Here is a 17,282-nt window from a genome sequence, read left to right on the forward strand (position 1 = left end):
AAAAATCCTGAGACCCTAGCGGGCACACACACACAGGTGGCTGGACGTCAAGAGGAGCGGAGGAGCACACAGACAGGCACCGGCAGATGTTAGCAGGCCATCGACGGGCGGAATAATGCGGATGACCTGGGGAATTTGGTGGGGGTGGGGAGGTGGCAGACGGAGGAGAGTCCGGCCCCTGAGCACCTTGACTCCAGGGGAAAATCACCTTCCCACTCCTTACCCGTTCTGGCTCCCCATCATCTGCTGAGAGCTACTTCCACCACTCAACAAAACCTGGCACTCCTTCTCCAAGCCCACGTGTGATCCATTTACAGGACACCAAGGCAAGAACCCCGCGATACAGAAAGCCCTTTGTCTTTGCGATAAGGCGGAGGCTCTGACGGAGCAAATTAACACAAGCCGCCTACAGACGGCAAAACTGAAAGAGCATCCTGTAACACACGCCCACTGGGGCTTCGGGAGCCGTAAGCATCCACCCCTAGACAGTGCCATGGGGTCGTAGCCCCACCGCCTGCCTGCCAGCATGTTCCCCTAGAGGTTTAAGCATTGGGGCACCGAAGAAGCGAGCCACATCCCCATCGCATGCCCTTCAAGGGGGATAAGGGAACTTTTTCCATTTCACCACCATGCCTGGCTAATTTTTAAATTAAAAATTTTTTTTTCTGTAGAGACAGGATTTCACCATGTTGCCTAGGCTGGTCTCGAACTCCTGGCCTCAAGCAATCCTTCTTCCTCAGCCTCCCAAAATGCTGGAGTTACAGGTGTGAGCCACTGTGCCTGGCCTCTGGCCCCACTTTTTTTTTTTTTTTTTTTTGAGACAAAGTTTTCCTCTTTTACCTAGGCTGGAATGCAGTGGCGCAATCGGCTCACCACAACCTCCACCTTCCGGGTTCAAGCGATTCTCCTGCCTCAGCCTCCTGAGTAGCTGGCATTACAGGCATGCACCAACACGCCCGGCTAATTTTGTGTTTTTAGTAGAGATGGAGTTTCTCCATGTTGCTCAGGCTGGTCTCAAACTCCTGACCTCAGGTGATCTGCCTGCCTTGGCCTCCAAAGTACTGGGATTACAGGCATGAGCCACCAGCACCTGGCCATGGCCCCACTTCTTACCTGACTTGGCTGAGTGACTTAACCCACGTGTGCCTCAGTTTCCTCATCTGGAAAATGGGGTATGGATTGAATGTGAGGACTCGTGTTTCAGGACACGGCCTGACCTTCTGTGTTGTGTATTAGCTGCTCTTATTATCATTATTATGCCATTCCCTTCCCCCAGGGCAGGGGATCAGCTGTACTCTGGCCTGAAGGCCTGAGGCCAGCTCCAGGGACAGTTAAGCTCTCCAGCCTCTGGGGACCTGTGGGCTCACTGCCTGAACCCAGCACTGCCGGCCCTGGCAGCTGATCAGATGTGGCGGCACCCAGATGGACAGTGGCAGCCTGTAAGTCCGAGCCGGGGCTGCTGGGCTGCGCTAGACACAGGAGGGGCTCTCCAGGGCAGATGTGGGCTCTGTTTGGCAGATATCCTAGAGAATTCTTGGGCTGGGCCAAGCCTGGTGGGGATGGCTGTGTGTGTGAGGCCAGGGTGGAATGGAGGTCTCCTTTTTCAGTTCTTCCTCATCAGAGTCACCTCCATTTTTCTTTTTTTTTAAGAGACAACATCTCACTCTGTCGCCCAGGCTGGAGTGCAGTGGCACAATCACAGATGACTGCGGCCTCAAACTCCCAGACTCTAGCGTCTCAGAAAGAAAGAAAGTCCCTCCTCCTGCCTCAGCCTCCGAGGGACTACAGTGCACGCCTCCATGCTTAATTTTTTAAAATTTTTTGTAGAGATGGGAGTCTCACTGTGTTGCTCAGGCTGGTCTTGAACTCTTGGCCTCAAGCAATCCTCCTGCCTCGGCCTCCAAAATCCCTGGGATGGCAGATGCGAGCCACTGTGCCCTCCTCATTTTTGTTTTATTTGTCTCTTTGCTTTCTCTGTTCATTGAGCATTTCAATACCCTGAGGGGTCCCCCAGCCTGGGGGTGGGCAATGGGGACCATGGTAATAGGTATATTGGTAGAAGGGACCCCTGAGGGCCAGGTTGGTGCAGAAACCCTCTCCACAAGCAGACCAGTGGGGTGTCACACCCTCCGCTGAATTCCTGAGCCTCATGGAGGGTGATGGCCTCACCCAGAGTCCCACGACTCCAGAGGTCCGGCCACGCTGCAATCTGAGTGGGTCCCAGCCATCACGGGTGGCCCCACCCTGGGGAACACTCCCTGATGGCTCCAGGCCAAGTCTTCCCACTGGGGTTGCCAGCCTCAACTCACTCTGTGTCCTTGGCCAAATGCCCCTTCCTGGGCCTTGGTCCCTTGGCTCTAGAGAAAACAGTTGCCCAGGGCTCTCGGAGATCTGGAGGCTTAGGCAGTCCCTGCGTCTGTGGTTTTTGCCCACGGATACCCCCCAGCCCCACCCACTCTGAACGGCCCAAGGCAGGTGCCTGGCAGGGAGGCCCCCATTCTGTCCTGAATCACCTTCCTCACTGGGCCTGGTGCATGCCAGGGGCCCTGGGAGGACCACTATTTAAGGGCCATCCTCGAGCTGTCCCCAGGCCAGCTGCAGCTCCAGGGAGCTCTCCAGACCATGGTAGGCTGGGGTTGTTCCGCCTCCGCCACAGTCACCTTCCCCTCACCTCCACCTCCTCCCCCAGGGAACTCAGACCTGTGGCTGTTGCGTCTTTGGCTTCAGCACTGCAGTCCCCTCCCTCCCACCCCGACCCCGCCCCTGAACCTGACCTCATTCCACAACTTTTTTTTTTTTTTTTGAGACAGAGTCTCTCTCTGTCGCCCAGGCTGGAGTGCAGTGGCGCCATCCTGACTCACTGCAACCTCCACCTTCCGGGTTCAAGCGATTCTCCTGCGTCAGCCTCCTGAGTAACTGGGACTACAGGCTTGTGCCACCACGCACGGCTGAGTTTTGTGTTTTTGGTAGAGACGGGGTTTCACCATGTTGTCCAGGTTGGTCTCGAACTCCTGACCTCAAGTGATCTGCCCACCTTGTCCTCTCAAAGTGCTGGGATTACAGGCGTGAGCTACCGCACCAGGTCTCATTCCTCAACCCTGAGCTCATCCTGTGACCTTGACTCCGGTTGTGATTCTGACCTTCACCTCCTGCCTGAATTCACCCTGCCTCTCACTCACCTTCCTGACCTTGGTCTGATGTTTCCCCTGGTCTGACCGGCTCTTCCCTCTTGATGTCATATCTGGACCTGCCCCACCGGGGAGTCCCCTCCACGTGGGTCCTGATTTGAGTCTCTGCTTTCCTGGATTCGGTGGGAGCTGCTGGGGAATGAGGAAGGGGAGGGTGGAGGGAGACGGGGTGGGCAGGGCCTGGGGGCTTCACAGGGGCAGTGGCTCTGAGCTCCGAGGTTCCCCTGCTCATCCTTGCCTTTGGGCCTCTTTCGTTGTGGGGCTTGCCCGGGGCTCCTGCCCCTGGGGACTCCCTGCAGGGTCTCAATCTGGCTGTCCCTTTGTGCGTGCGTCTCACCTGCCTCATTAGTGAGTCCCTCTCGGCCCAGAGCTCTGACTCGGCTGTCAGTCTCAGCTTGTCACCTCCTGACTGCCTGAGGGCCTAGGAGCTTCTCAGACCTCTCAGCGCCTGTCCCCTCCTCCGTGTCGGCCTCTATGGACTGCCTGTCTCCAGCAGGACTGGGAGCTTCTTCGGGACCAAGATGGGGCCTGATTCAGCCCTGGGTCCCCAGGACTGGGCACGGGGCCTGCTTGGAGGTCCGCAGGAGTCTAATATGTGTCCTGATGCTTTGAGGTAGGCATCATCTTGGTTTTATAAATGGGGAAACAGGCTCAGAGATGACAAGTGAATTTCTTTCTTTTCTTTTCTTTCTTTTTTTTTTTTAAGAGGTGGGGTTTCACTATGTTGGCCAGGCTGGTCTTGAACTCCTGACCTCGTGATCCGCCTGCCTCGGCCTCCCAAAGTGCTGGGATTACAGGCGTGAGCCATCACACCCAGCCTTTTTGTTTTTTTTTGTTTTGTTTTTGTTTTTGTTTTTGTTCTTGTTTTTCTGAGGCGGAGTCTCTCTCTGTCGCCCAGGGTGGAGTGCAGGAGCCTGATCTCGGCTCACTGCAACCTCTACCTCCTGAGTTCAAGCAATTCTCCTGCCTCAGTCTCCCCAGTAGCTGGGATTACAGGCACGTATCACCAGCCCCAGCTAATTTTTGTATTTTTAGTAAAGATGGGGTTTCACCATTTTGGCCAGGCTGGTCTCGAACTTCTTACTTCCAATGATCCACCCGGCTTGTCCTCCCAAAGCGCTGGGATTACAGGTATGAGCCACCGCGCCTGGCCGACAAGTGAATTTCTTAACATCACAGACGCTAGGAGCAGCCAAGCCAGGCTTTGAACTCAGGTCCGGGTGGTCTCCTCCTTCCCTGAGATGTTCTTTTCAGGGGAATTTTATTTTTCAGGGGCCCATTCTCAAAAGGAATTTCTAAGACAGCTGGGCTGCAAAGACCCTCAGGTTTAGGACTCCCTTTTGCAGTAGAGAAAATGATCTCAATGATCTCTCCCTCCCTTGGGGAGCTCTGGGGCACCCTAGGGCGGCGGTGTGACCGGGGGGTCATGAAAGGCTAGGGGCCTGGGGGGCAGGGACTGAGGATGCTGAGGCCACGGCTGGCCGGGTCTGCCAGAGAAAGGGCAGAGCCTTCCACAGACGGAAGTGATCATTTTTTATTAATCGGAGGAAATGTATATGTAATTATGTGAGATGAACTCTGCGGGGAAGTTCTTTTCTTTATGGTGTCTGAAAAGGTTTATAAATATTACAGAGGTTTTACAGCATCATAACGTCCCGGCCGCCCTGGCAGCCCCCTTTCAAAGGATTAGCAGAGACAAAGCACCCAGTAAAAGCTAATTATAAGTCAGCCGGCGCTCTGCTGCCCCCCTCCGCCCCGCCCTCGACAACTCGGGCTCCTGGGCGGGGGTGGGGACCGCAGTGGGCTGGGGGCAGGGGAGACCACACGGGCGTTGGGGGAGGGGAGCAGGGAATGAGGGGAGTCCTTTGCTCCAGCGGGGGCGGGTAGACAGGGGCTTGGCAGGGGAGGGTGGTGCAGGTTGTGACGGAGACAGGAGCTGGCGGTGGGAGCCTGTCTGTGCCATCCTGTCCACCTCCCCCTGTGAAATCCAGCAATTCTTTCCCCACAACAAGAGCCCTCTCTGGGGCTCACAGGGCCCCTGGGGGCTGTAAGGATGGCTGCCGAGGGACAGGCCCCTTAGGGGTCTTGGGGACCTGGGGCTTTCAGCAATGCCCAGCGGTGGACTTCCAGGCACCCCGACATCACAGAGGCAGGAGGGCCGGCTGGAGACCATCTAACTACTCCACGTGGGTGGTCGCCTGCTTTGCCTGCTGCGTGGGTTGGCCCCGAGTTCTGGGCAGCTATTTCCAAGCACTGGTTGATCCCCACTTTGAGGCAGGTTCAGGGTGGGGACAGGAGGAACCAGAGATGGGACGAACTGGCTTTTATCCCACTTAGTCGGGGAGACAGACGCAAAGATACGTCAGACAGTGTGGTGCGTGCTGTGGGGGTGACAGTCTATGATGGAGCCACGTATGGAGCCGTGTGGGAGGGGAGAATGGCCTGGGGTCAGGGAAGGCTTCTCGGAGGAGGTGACGCAGAGCTGCGGCTGCAGGATGAGTAGGAGTCTCCAGATGGATTCCGGGTGGGGGGAGGCGAGGAGGCATTCCAGGCAGGGAATTCCAGCAGAGCAAAGCATTCCAGGCAGGGTCAAACGCACGCAGGGAGGGAGGCTGCTTTGGGGCAGAGTAGAGGGCCTGGGTGAGAGGGAGTAGAGGCTCTGAAAGGGGGCAAGAGGCAGATCCAACATCGGGGTTAAGAGCTCAGTTGTTCTGAGAACACGAAGAAGGTTTTCAGCAGCCGGTGACAAGGTCAGATTCCAGCTGTAGTAGAGGATGCGGGTGGAGATGGGGAGGCTGAAGGAAAAGATGCCCCCCTCTGCTCTGCAGCACAGGTGCCGCCGCCCACCTTCCTGAGCCCGGGGGACAGGGCCAGGAAGCAGCTGTCCAGCTCTGTGGGGGTGCACCCCACGCAGGCTTCTTGCCACGGGCTGGGAAAACGTCCTGATTACCTGCACGGCTTCAGGGGCAGCCTTGTCTGTCTGCTGTGGGCACTGGGGAGGGCAGAGCAGTGTCATTCCGGACTATGATGCCCTGGGAGGTGAGGCAGGGAGTGGGGGCTGACCCCCGAGGCAGGGGCCGCTGCAAGGCCTCGTCTGGTACCTTGCAGGCACCGAGAAGAGCTCGGAAAAGAGCAGAAGGCACTGCCAGCTCCAACGTCTTCTCCATGTTTGATCAGTCCCAGATCCAGGAGTTTAAAGAGGTGGGTCTGCTGCCCCACAGGGCGGTTGCGAAGATTCATGGAATGCATGCCAGTTGCTCAAGGAGCTGGGCAGAGGCTCGGTCCTCAGTCTCGGGGGGCTGAAGATTATATATATATATATATATATTTTTTTTTTTGACAGAGTCTCACTCTGTCACCCAGGCTGGAGTGCAATGGCATGATCTTGGCTCACTGCAACCTCTGCCTCCTGGGTTCAAGCAATTCTCCTACTTCAGCCTCCCAAGTAGCTGGGATTACAGGTGCCTGCCACCACGCCCTGCTAATTTTTTGTATTTTTAGTAGAGATGGGGTTTCACTATTTTGGCCAGGCTGGTGTCAAACTCCTGACCTCAGGTGATCCACCTGCCTCGACCTCCCAAAGTGCCAGGATTACAGGTGTGAGCAACTGTGCCTGGCCCATTATTATATTTTTAAACAATTTTTTTTTTTTTTTTTTTTTTTTTTTAGAGACAGGGTCTGGTTCTGTCACCCGGCTGGAGTGAAGTATTGCAGTCATAGCTCACTGCAGCCTCCATTTCCTGGGCTCAAGCGATCCTCCCAACTTAGCCTCCCGAGTAGCTGGAACTACAGGTGTACATCACCATGCCTGAATAATTTTTTAATGTTTTGTAGAGATGGGGTCTCACTATACTGCCTAGGCTGGTCTTAAACTCCTGGCCTCAAGCAATCCTCCTGCCTCAGCCTCCTAAAGTGCTGGGATTGCCAGCATGAGCCACCATGCCTAGCCAATGCCACCATTTTTTGAGGCCGCCATGGCCACGGCCATGGCCCCGGCCCAGAGCCTGGGTGTGTGACCTGTTGCCCTTGGGCAGCCTTTTCCTCTCTCTGTACCTGAGCCTGTGCTTGCTGTGTGACCTCGGGCAAGGCTTTTCTCTCTCTGAGCCTCAGTTTCCCTTTCTGTAAACCGGGATTGCTGTGAGCCTGAAATGAGGGGTTAGGGATGGAGCACATCACACCTGGGCTGCCAGAGGGACCTGGCCTGAGCTCTTAGGCAGCAGTCGGCAGGAGGACAGCCTTCGAGGGAGGTGGCCAGGCTTGGAAGGGTGGGTTGCCACTCACCACCCGTGTCTCTGCCAGGCTTTCACCATCATGGACCAGAACCGCGATGGCTTCATTGACAAAGAGGACTTGAGGGACACCTTTGCCGCACTAGGTGGGTGAACCAGCAGCCAGGGGAGCTTGAGGCCACACCATCTGGAGAGAGTGGGCGGCAGGGGCCATCGGGGCAGTGCCCTCAGTGAGGGTGAGGGGCTTCTGTGCTGGGGAGTGCAGGGGCAAGGAGGCCGCTGCCCGGAAAGTCAGGGGATCTTCCTGGGGGTTGGAGAAAGATTCCAGGGAAGGGGAGGACACTCCAGGGACAGGACTAGCAGGCTGGGCCTGGGCCTGGACCTGGTGTGGGGGGCCCTGGATGTAGGGAGGGGCCAGGAGAGTAGGGGAGAAGCTGAGTCAGGGGAAAGACTCAGAGAGGTTTCTGCACCCTCTAAGGATCCAGGGAAGAGCCTGAAGTCACCCATGGGGCGTGTAGACGGCGGAATGGACATAACCAAGCCCTGAGCCCCTGGGAATCTGAGTGCCCCCTGGAACCACGGGAAATCCTGGTATCCAGGCATCCACTGACCCCCTCCTGGGGCACCCTGGGCACCTCAGCTGCACCTTCTTGGGCCTCAGTTTTCTCACCTGTAAAATGGGGACGAGAGTGACTTGCTCCCCTTCCCATGAGGCTGGGGGCAGCCGGAAGCTGACTGTGGCCCAAATGCCCCCCAAAGAGCCCCCCAGCAAGGCAGCAAGGCCTGAAGGCTGAGTGGCAGGCAGGTGGGGCAGCCGAATGGGGAGGCTCTGCGGAATCTCCGAGGTCCAAGCTCTGTTCTCTCATATCCTCCTGGGCGCCCCCATCTCTTATCTCCTCCAGGCCGCATCAACGTCAAGAATGAGGAACTGGAGGCCATGGTGAAGGAGGCCCCCGGGCCCATCAACTTCACGGTGTTCCTGACCATGTTTGGGGAGAAGCTGAAGGGTGAGCCCGGCTCCTGGGGGCTGGGGGGTGGCGGGGAATGCAGGTGGACGGGTGTGGGAAGGCGGGGCCCTCACACACACACAGGCCACAGGTGGGAACATGATGTGACCCCAGATATCAGCCTCCAGTGCACACAACTTCGAGGTCCCTGCCTCAGTTTCCTTCTCTTCACTGCAGACTGGGGTAACTGTAAAGACCCCTGCCTTGGCCAGGCATGGTGGCTCATGCCTATAATATCAGCAGTTTGGGAGGTTGAGGCAGGAGGTTTGCTTGAGTCCAGGAGTTTGAGACTAGCCTGGCGATAGAATGTAACTTTATCTCTACTAACACAAAAATTAGCCAGGCATGGTGGCACATGCCTGTAGTCCCAGCTACTTTGGAGGCTGAGGTGGGAGGATCACCCGAGCCTGGGAGGTGAAGGTTGAAGTGAGCCCAGATCGCACCACTGCACTCCAGCCTGGGTGGGAAAGAGAGACCCCGTCTCAAAAGCAACAACAAAAAGTGAACCCTGCCTTTAACCCCTCTGCCCGCCATCAGGACAGTACGCCCCCATCCCACTGCCCCCAGCCACGCTGCTCCCCTACCTTCCTATCTGTGGGCTCACTTTACCCGCTCTGCCGATGGAGATGCGGGGGACAGCCAGAGGGTGCTGGAGGGAGAGTGTTTCCGAAAGATGCTGCGGCTGAGCCGCGGGCAGTGCAGGTTACTCCCCTTGTCTTTTCCTGTGGTCACCGGAGCCCCCAGAGGAAGGAGCAGGGAGCCTCATTCACAAAATGAAAAGACTCACACCAAGAGGAGTCACGAACTCTGCCCCAAGTGCCCCAGCAAAAGGTGGCCAGGATGGAGCCTCAACCCCAAACCCGGTTCTAACCACCGTACCCGCCCTAGACACAGCATTAGGTGTGGAGTGGAGTGTTGGGCCCTCTGGGTCCCCTTTCTGTCCTGGCCTGGGGGAGCTCTCCCATAGTGACGTCCCCGGAGCTTGAGGGTTCCATGGTTAGAAGGAAGGACCAAGGCCAGATGTGGTGGCTCATGCTTGTAATCCCAGCACTCTGGGAGGCAACGGTGGGTAAATCACTTGAGCTCAAGAGTTTGAGACCAGCCTGGGCAATATAGTAAGACTTCATCTCTATGTTTTAAAAAGTCCAGGGCAAGGTCATGCCTGTAATCCCAGCACTCTGGAAGGCCGAGGTGCGTAGATCACCTGAGTTCAAGACCAGCCTGACCAACATGGTGAAACCCCATCTCTACTAAAAATACAAAAATTAGCTGGGTGTGGTGGTGGGCACCTGTAACCCCTGCTACTGGGGAGGCAGAGGCCAGAGAATCGCTTGAACCCAGGAGGCAGAGGTTGCAGTGAGCTGAGATGGTGCCACTGTACTCCAGCCTGGGTGACAGAGCAAGACATCATCTCAAAAAAAAAAAGAAAGGTGGGGGCCAGCCCAGGCAGTGGCTGCCCTGGAGGGTGAGCACTGTCATCCCCCCGACCTCAAAGCTGCCCCTGCCAGGCCCCAACCCTTGTTAGGCTTAGGGTCAGGCCCTGGCTTCCCATTGACTCCTAGGCTGACCTTGCACAGATTTATCTGCTTTCTGTCCTCAGTTTTTTGGTCTGTAAAATGGGCTTATAATAGTTTCCTGAACCCACTGTAACAAATTCTCCGAAACCAGGTGTCTCGAAACAGCAGACATGTATTCACTTACAGTCCTGGAGTCTAGACGTCCAAAATCTGGCAGAGGATTGGGGTAGAATCCATTCTTTGCCTCTTCCAGCCCCTGGGGGGGGCATACCTCTTCCATCTCAGCCTCGTAGTCAGCAGCCCCGTCCTCTTCTGTCTAACCTCCCTCCACCTGCTTCTTTATTTTGTTTTGTTTTTGAGACAGTCTCACTCTGTTGCCCAGACTGGAGTGCAGTGGCTCAATCTCAGCTCACGGCAACCTCCGCCTCCCAGGTTCAAGCGATTCTTGTGCCTCAGCCTCCCGAGAAGCTGAGATTACAGGCGTATGCCACCATGCCTGGCTAATTTTTTTTTGTATTTTTAGTAGAGACAGGGTTTCACCATGTTGGCCAGGCTGGTCTTGAACTCCTGACCTCAAGTGATCCACCCACATCGGCCTCTCAAAGTGCTGGAATTACAGGCCTGAGCCACCGCGCCCGGCCTCCACCTGCCTTTTAGAAGGATGTTTGCCATTGGATTTAGGTCCTACCTGGATAATCCGAGATGATCTCTGCATCTCAAGATGCTTAACTTCCATCTGCAAAGTCCCTTTTTCCAAATAAGGTGACATTTGCAGGCTCTGGTGGACATACCTGCTTAGGAGCCACCATTCAGTCCACGATAGGGTGGTCCTACCTGACATCACAGGTTTGATGGGGTGAAAAATCAGTGTTTTCATGGGTCTCGACCTGCTGGGGGGTAGAGCAGCCTCCACGCACCGAGTTCTGGCTGATCTAGAGCTAGAAGGAAGGCAGCTGTCAGGCTGCGTGCAAGAGGCGAGGAAACCCAGGGCAGGGGAGGGCAGGCTCATCCGGAGCAGGCCTTGAACTTGGGGCTATCTAGCCGAATCAGGAGTGTCACTGGGCCCACCTCCGGGGACAGCTGGTCAGGACCTATTTCCAGGACCCTGGCTGCCTCCTGGAAAAGCTCAGAAGCCCAGGAGGCCGGGACAGAAGAATGCTCTATGGGAAAGATATTCGTGACTCCAGCCAGCGACTTCAAAGGAAGCAGACAGGCTGATTCTTTTATCCAGAGGAACGTCACTGAAGATGTGTTCAAGGCCAGCAGGAGGGCCTGGGGAAGTGACTTCTGGTTAGAGAGATCTCCGGGAGTGCTGGGGGAAGGGGAGGGGACTCTGTCAGCTCACAATGGGCCCCAAACCTGTTTCACAGATGGGAAGATTGAGACTAAGAGCTCATGTCGGTCCACGGCTGCGCTGAAGCTGTGACCCAGGACCTGGAGTGGGCCGCAGGGATGCAGCTTTTTCTCATTTTCGAAAGGGGCACCGGGACTGGGGCTCCGGCTCAGCCTGTCGTGCAGACGTGGCCAGACTGTGTGAGAGGCGGGTGGGAGGGGATGAGAGCCGGGAGGGCAGGGGGCTGGGACGGGCGCCACCTCACCCTGCTAATTGGGAAGAGGAGACTGTCGTGTGACGATGGGGGGAAGTGGCCACTCTGTAGCAGATTTTATGAGGTTCGCAGTCCCAGGAACAGAGGCCCTCTCTGGGGAGGAGGGAAGGGAGGACTGCCAGCCACGGCGACAGGGAGTGGTGGGGCTGCGCTGGGTGCCTGAGAGCCTGAGCTAAGTCCATGTGCATGGTCCACAGGGGGACAGGCAGGAGCCAGTCACAAACCTGTCCCAGCAGTGAGGCCTCTTCAAAGATGAGGGGAATTTTCAACTAATCAGTGGAACCTGGGAGACTGTGGCATCAGAGGCAAACCCCACATGGGTGCCCCACGTCGGTGCCCCACATGATGCTCTGGTCACTCAACCCTCACCAGCCTGGAGGCACCCCCCAACCCCTGGTGGCTTGGTCAGGCTGTAAGGGCCTGGAGTGTCCCTGCTGCACCTTGGGCTGAGCCTCTCTGCTGGGCACACCAGCTCCCTGCCACCCTGCCTAGAGGCAGTCCATGGCTCTGTCCTCTAGGAGCTCCCAGTCCAGTGAGGCCAGTGTGTGCCAGGCTTTTTCACTCTGGGCCAGTTTCAGAGATGCCCGGAGACTCAGATACTGCCCAGTCCCAGTCCCAGGTAGTTTCTAGTCTGATGGGGGAGGCACAGATGGCCCTGACCCAGTCTGATGGGAAAGGCACAGATGACCTTGATCTGGTCTGATGGGGGAGGAACAGATGGCTCTGACCCAGTCTAATGGGGGAGGAACAGATGAGGCTCTGATCTGATCTGATGATGTGGGGAAGCACAGACATCCCTGACCCAGTCTGATGGGAGAGGTACAGATGGCCCTGACCCAATCTGATGGGAAAGGCACAGATGGCCTTGATCTGGTCTGATGGGAGAGGCACAGATGGCCCTGACCAAGTCTAATGGGAGAGGAACAGATGAGGCCCTGATCTAATCTGAGGGGTAAGGCACAGATGGCTCTGACCCAGTCTGATGGAGGAGGCACAGATGGCCCTGACCCAGTCTGATGGAGGAGGCACAGATGGCCCTGACCCAGTCTGATGGAGGAGGCTCAGATGGCCCTGACCCAGTCTGATGGAGGAGGCACAGATGGCCCTGACCCAATCTGATGGAGGAGGCTCAGATGGCCCTGACCCAGTCTGATGGAGGAGGCACAGATGGCCCTGACCCAGTCTGATGGAGGAGGCACAGATGGCACTGACCCAGTCTGATGGGGAAGGCACAGATGATCCTGACCTAACATGATGCTGGAGGCACATCAGACCTAGTCTAATGGGGGAGGCACATGACCTTGCCGGACCCAATCTGACTGGCAGGAGCACAGGGTGGCAGAAGGAGCAGGGGACTCTGGAGTCCACAGACGTGGTTTTAAATCCTCCCTTCTCTTATTAGTGGGCCCTCAGGCAAGTACTAAAACTTCTCCAAGCCTGTTTTCTCTATGATAAACTAAGACATCCACGTCTACTCCATCGGTGCTCTCAGAGCTCCAGTGGGTAAAATCTTAAAGCTGCAGGCCTGGAGCTTCAGATGTGTTTGCAGCCCTGGTCAATACATGTTGGTCAGAACCTTACCGTGAATGGTGTGTTACCTTAGCTGCTCCTGTGAGGTGAGTGGTGAGCACCGTCCCTGTTCCCATTTCACCAATGACTCGGATGAGCACTAAAGAAAGGTAGGGGGCACCCCCACATCCACAGTGAATAAGGGGGACACGGTGACAGAGAGAAAGGGCACCAGGTGAAGGTGGCCAGGTCACCTGCTGTCCTTCATGCAGCCTGTTCCTCTCTCTGGACTTCAGTTTCCCATGGGTGCAACACATTCCTCTCTCTGAAACTTCAGTTTCCCAGGGGCTGCACGTTCAATGCTATTATGGGTATCAGATTCACGTCTTCGCATGGCATCTCTCCCCAAGGCTGTGCTGTGAACGTGATAAAAGCAGAATATCTCTGGCTGCCCTTCTGCCTCCCCAGATCCCCTCCCTTGGCCTGCTGGCCCACCTGCCCCACCTCTGGCCGGGCCAGTCTCACAGACCCCTCCAATGCCACTGCCCAAGCCCCAGCCTTTTGGCACCCATGTACAGAACTCTTTTTCCTCTGCCCACGGCCTCTTGGGCACAGCAGCTTGGGCAACACACGATCCCCAGAGTCATGCCCCCCACTCGGACCACTGGTCACACAGCAGCCTCGGCTGTGAGACCTTGGACAAGTCGTTTAACTTCTCTGGGTCTCAGCTTGTTCATCTGTAAAATGGGGAAGGGTTAAACACAAAGTAAATGCTCAGGGTCTCCATGTACAGTTGCACAGCTTGCGCACAAAAATATATACGCGGAACCCTTGTCTACAGTTACAATGACTTGTCTGCCTCTTTGCTCTTGCTTCAAGTGAGCTCCGCCCTCACTGTGAAGTGGAAGCTGGGGAAGAAGTTCCCCGGAGCTGTGCCTCTGTGCAAGGTTCCACGAGACTTGCCCCTAGCCCCGGCCCCAGCCCCTGCCCAGCTCGGTGCCTGTGTCTGTGGGGCCCTCTCCACCTGCCTCTCTCCCTGCCCTGTGTGTGCTGCTTATAGGCACGGACCCAGAGGAGACCATTCTCCACGCCTTCAAAGTGTTCGACACTGAAGGGAAAGGCTTCGTCAAGGCCGATGTGTAAGTTTCCCCTGACTTCCTTCGGTTTTTGCTCCCTGCAGAGGCTCGGGGGGTAAGCCAGCTCTGGGCGGGGGTCAGGGTGGGTGGCCGCCCAGTCTCCTCTCCCAGAACCCAGGAGCTGGGAGGCCGCTGCCTGCCCCAGTGATATTGCTTGATGTCCCTTCTCCTCCTGAGCCTTGGTGTCCCCATCTCTATGTGTGCCTGCGAGTAGAAATGAATAAGAAATAGGTCAGGCCGGGCGCAGCGGCTCACACCTGTAATCCCAGCACTTTGGGAAACCAAGGTGGGCAGATCACTTGAGACCAGGAGTTTGAGACCAGCCTGGCCAACATGGCAAAACCCTGTCTTTACTGAAAAAAAAAAAAAAAAAAAAAAAAAAAATTAGCCGGGCTTGGTGGCGGGTGCCTGTAATCCCAGCTACTCTGGTGGTTGAGGCAGGAGAATCACTCGAACCTGGGAGATGGAGGTTGCAGTGAGCTGAGGTTGCAGTGAGCCAAGATCACACCGTTGCACTCCAGCCTGAGCGACAGAGTGAAATTGTCTCCAAAAAAAAAAAAAAAGAAAGAAAAGAAATGTTGGGTCACTCTGAGAGAGTTTCCTAGTGGGGTGGGTGTGGGGGCAAAGGCAGGCCTTGAAGGATGACCATGGGTTGCCCAGGCTAGGGCGGGAACAGCATTCTAGGTGTGAGAATGGAGAGATCAGAGGGCCGGGGCTTGGCGTGTACATGTTGGTTCGGAGCTGGCAGCAGCTGGAGGGTGCGGGTGGAGGTGGGTGGGGGAGACTCAGCACAGAGCGGCAGGCAGAGCCTGCATGGGGCCTGCTCACACCCCAGCCCCTGGACCCTGCGTCTGCCCTGGAGCATGGGAGAGCCCAAGAAGGATTTAGGCAAGGACAGCATGGAGGCCAGCCTGGAGGAGGAGAGGAGAGGGTTGCAGCTCCCAGGAGGGTCATGGCCGTCAAGACGGAGTGGGGCGGACAGATAAGCAAAGAGCCAGATGCCAGCACCGATAGGATCCGGGTTCTGGGGAGAGGACTGAGCCAGATCATAGCCAGCACCACCTCGGGCAAGAGGGCAGTGAGGACTGGGGAAGGTGACCAGCTCCCTTGGAATGCATGAAGGGGACGTGGCTGCAGGCAGCTGTCCGGCAGGCCCCAGGCTGCCATCGTGATGGGAGGAGTGCCCCACTCAGTGACAACACGGAGCAGAGAGCCAAGGATTGCAGGCAGGGCTGGGCGGGGAGTGGCAGCCTGCCCAGGACCTTGGCTTCAGGGCAGACCTCTGAGCTGGGCCCGGCCGTCCCTTCAGAACCTCGCTGGACCTGGGGGTGGCCTGGGGCAGGTGAGATTCCTCCCCCGGCCCGGGCTTCCTGATCAGTTACTGCGATGCTGTGGCCTTCTGGTTTTGAGGCTAGTTTTGCTAGTTTTGAGATTCTCACATATGGAGGTGGAGGGGAGAGGGTCTGTTCGTCTCACACTTTCTCAACTCCAAAACCATGAGTCACATACTCCCCTGGGGTGGGGAGGGGATGCAGAGGGCTGCTCCAAGCCACGGTCCTCTCCTCCTCCCCTCCCTCGGGGTCTGCGGCTCCTGCCTCCTTCCTGAGGACCTGGGGAGGCATCAGAGGCGCCCCCGGAGTGACCCTGAACTCTCCCTCCCCTGTCAACCGCCTTCACTCTCACCGGTGCAAGGACAAGGCTGGGAAGGACCCTTTGGGGACCCAATTTGGGAACTGAATGCACTGCCTTGGGACGGACCTGTGGCTGCAGGCCAGACAGGCCACGGCAGAGGCTCTGGTTGAAACAGAGTCTGTGAAAAGTCCCTAGCTTGGAGAGCTGGAAACTGTGACTGTCCCACAGAAACATAAATAATGGAAAATGTTCACTGGTCCTCAGCGAGGCCCGCCGCAGCCAGTGCCAGAGGACACTCTGGGTGGAGGAGGCCTTGCTCAGTCGTCGGGTCCCATTCCTGTCCACTGAGCCCCCTCAGGAATGCTGCAGGGCCCTCCAAGCTTGAGGGGGTACCAGTCCCTTGCAGGCTCAAGAGGACACGGACCTGGGCAGGCCTTCCCATGCCCTTAGCCAAGCACGAGCATCTCGTCGTCTCTAAAACACTGTCGGGACGTCAGTGAACATCACAAGCTGGAGAAAACAGTGTGTCCAGAATCAGGGAGAAGAGGGTCTGGGCAGGGGACCTGAGCTGTCTCCCCTCCATGATGCAGAGCTTGGAGATAGTGCATGATGGGAAATCAGAGTAGCCCTCATGTTGGGGTCCCCAGGTCATTCCATTTGGTCCCCACCTGATGCTGGCAGGAAAGCCTGCTTCATGGAGTAGAAAACCGAAGTTCAGAGGCTACTTGGCCATCAGAGGGGCCAACAAGACCAGCCCCAGGGTGACGTCCTCCTGGGCCAGGACACTCCCCGCCCCCGCTTGCCCCTCATCACCCCTGGGGTCTGCATGTCCAAGCTGGGTATCCCTTACCCTGAACATGACTGTGTCTCCCCCTTGTACAGCATCAAAGAAAAACTTATGACCCAGGCAGACCGCTTCAGTGAGGAGGAGGTAAATCTGGGCTTTGGGTGGGCACAGCGGATTCCCTGCTCCGGCTCCCACCTGGCCTGCTGCGGGCTGACTCTCTGCTCCTTCCCAGATCAAGCAGATGTTTGCGGCGTTCCCCCCAGATGTGTGTGGTAACCTGGACTACAGGAGCCTGTGCTACATCATCACCCACGGGGAAGAGAAGGACTAGGGGTCGCAGGTCTCCCCGACATTCAGGGGCAGCAAACACTGTTGGGGGAGGGGTGACAGGAGAAAAGGCTTCCCTTGTCCTATGACTGGGGACAAAGCAAGAATAAATAATGCTAACGAGGTCTGCGTTTGTGCGGTAAATGCTCCAGTGACGAGAGAACGAAACATTCCTGTCTTGTTGGTTTTTCCAAAACTCTTTTGTTTCCCTGGCTCTGCTCAAATGTTCCTGAGAAGCTGGTGATTAGAGCTAATTGACAGTTTTAAGATCCCCGCTAAGCCACAGGATATTGCCTTCATTTATGGAGCTTTTATTAAGCACCTAGTGCGTGCCAGAGACTGT

The 17,282-nt window shown here is 56.6% G+C and overlaps 1 protein-coding gene across 3 annotated transcripts; it reads left to right on the forward strand.

Annotated features, from left to right (window-relative positions):
• The first annotated feature begins 686 nt into the window (after nucleotides 1-686).
• MYL10 (myosin light chain 10) lies at nucleotides 687-17,054 on the forward strand. Of its 3 annotated transcripts, XM_064375338.1 has the most exons (8): nucleotides 687-764; nucleotides 6,297-6,389; nucleotides 6,532-6,633; nucleotides 7,488-7,563; nucleotides 8,320-8,424; nucleotides 14,118-14,196; nucleotides 16,708-16,756; nucleotides 16,845-17,054. In XM_064375338.1, exons 1-8 carry the CDS (start codon nucleotides 687-689, stop codon nucleotides 16,941-16,943), a joined length of 681 nt encoding a protein of 226 aa, XP_064231408.1. In that variant the 3' UTR covers nucleotides 16,944-17,054. The 3 variants fall into 3 exon arrangements, with proteins under 3 accessions (XP_064231408.1, XP_064231410.1, XP_064231409.1); XM_064375340.1 differs by lacking the exons at nucleotides 687-764; nucleotides 6,532-6,633 and adding an exon at nucleotides 5,623-5,687; XM_064375339.1 differs by lacking the exons at nucleotides 687-764; nucleotides 6,532-6,633 and adding an exon at nucleotides 5,846-5,938.
• The last annotated feature ends 228 nt before the right edge of the window (nucleotides 17,055-17,282 follow it).

This window comes from Aotus nancymaae, unplaced genomic scaffold (genome assembly GCF_030222135.1).
Source record: "Aotus nancymaae isolate 86718 unplaced genomic scaffold, 86718_ANA_hifiasm-v0.15.2.pri h1tg000012l, whole genome shotgun sequence".
Classification (NCBI taxonomy): Eukaryota; Metazoa; Chordata; class Mammalia; order Primates; family Aotidae; genus Aotus; species Aotus nancymaae.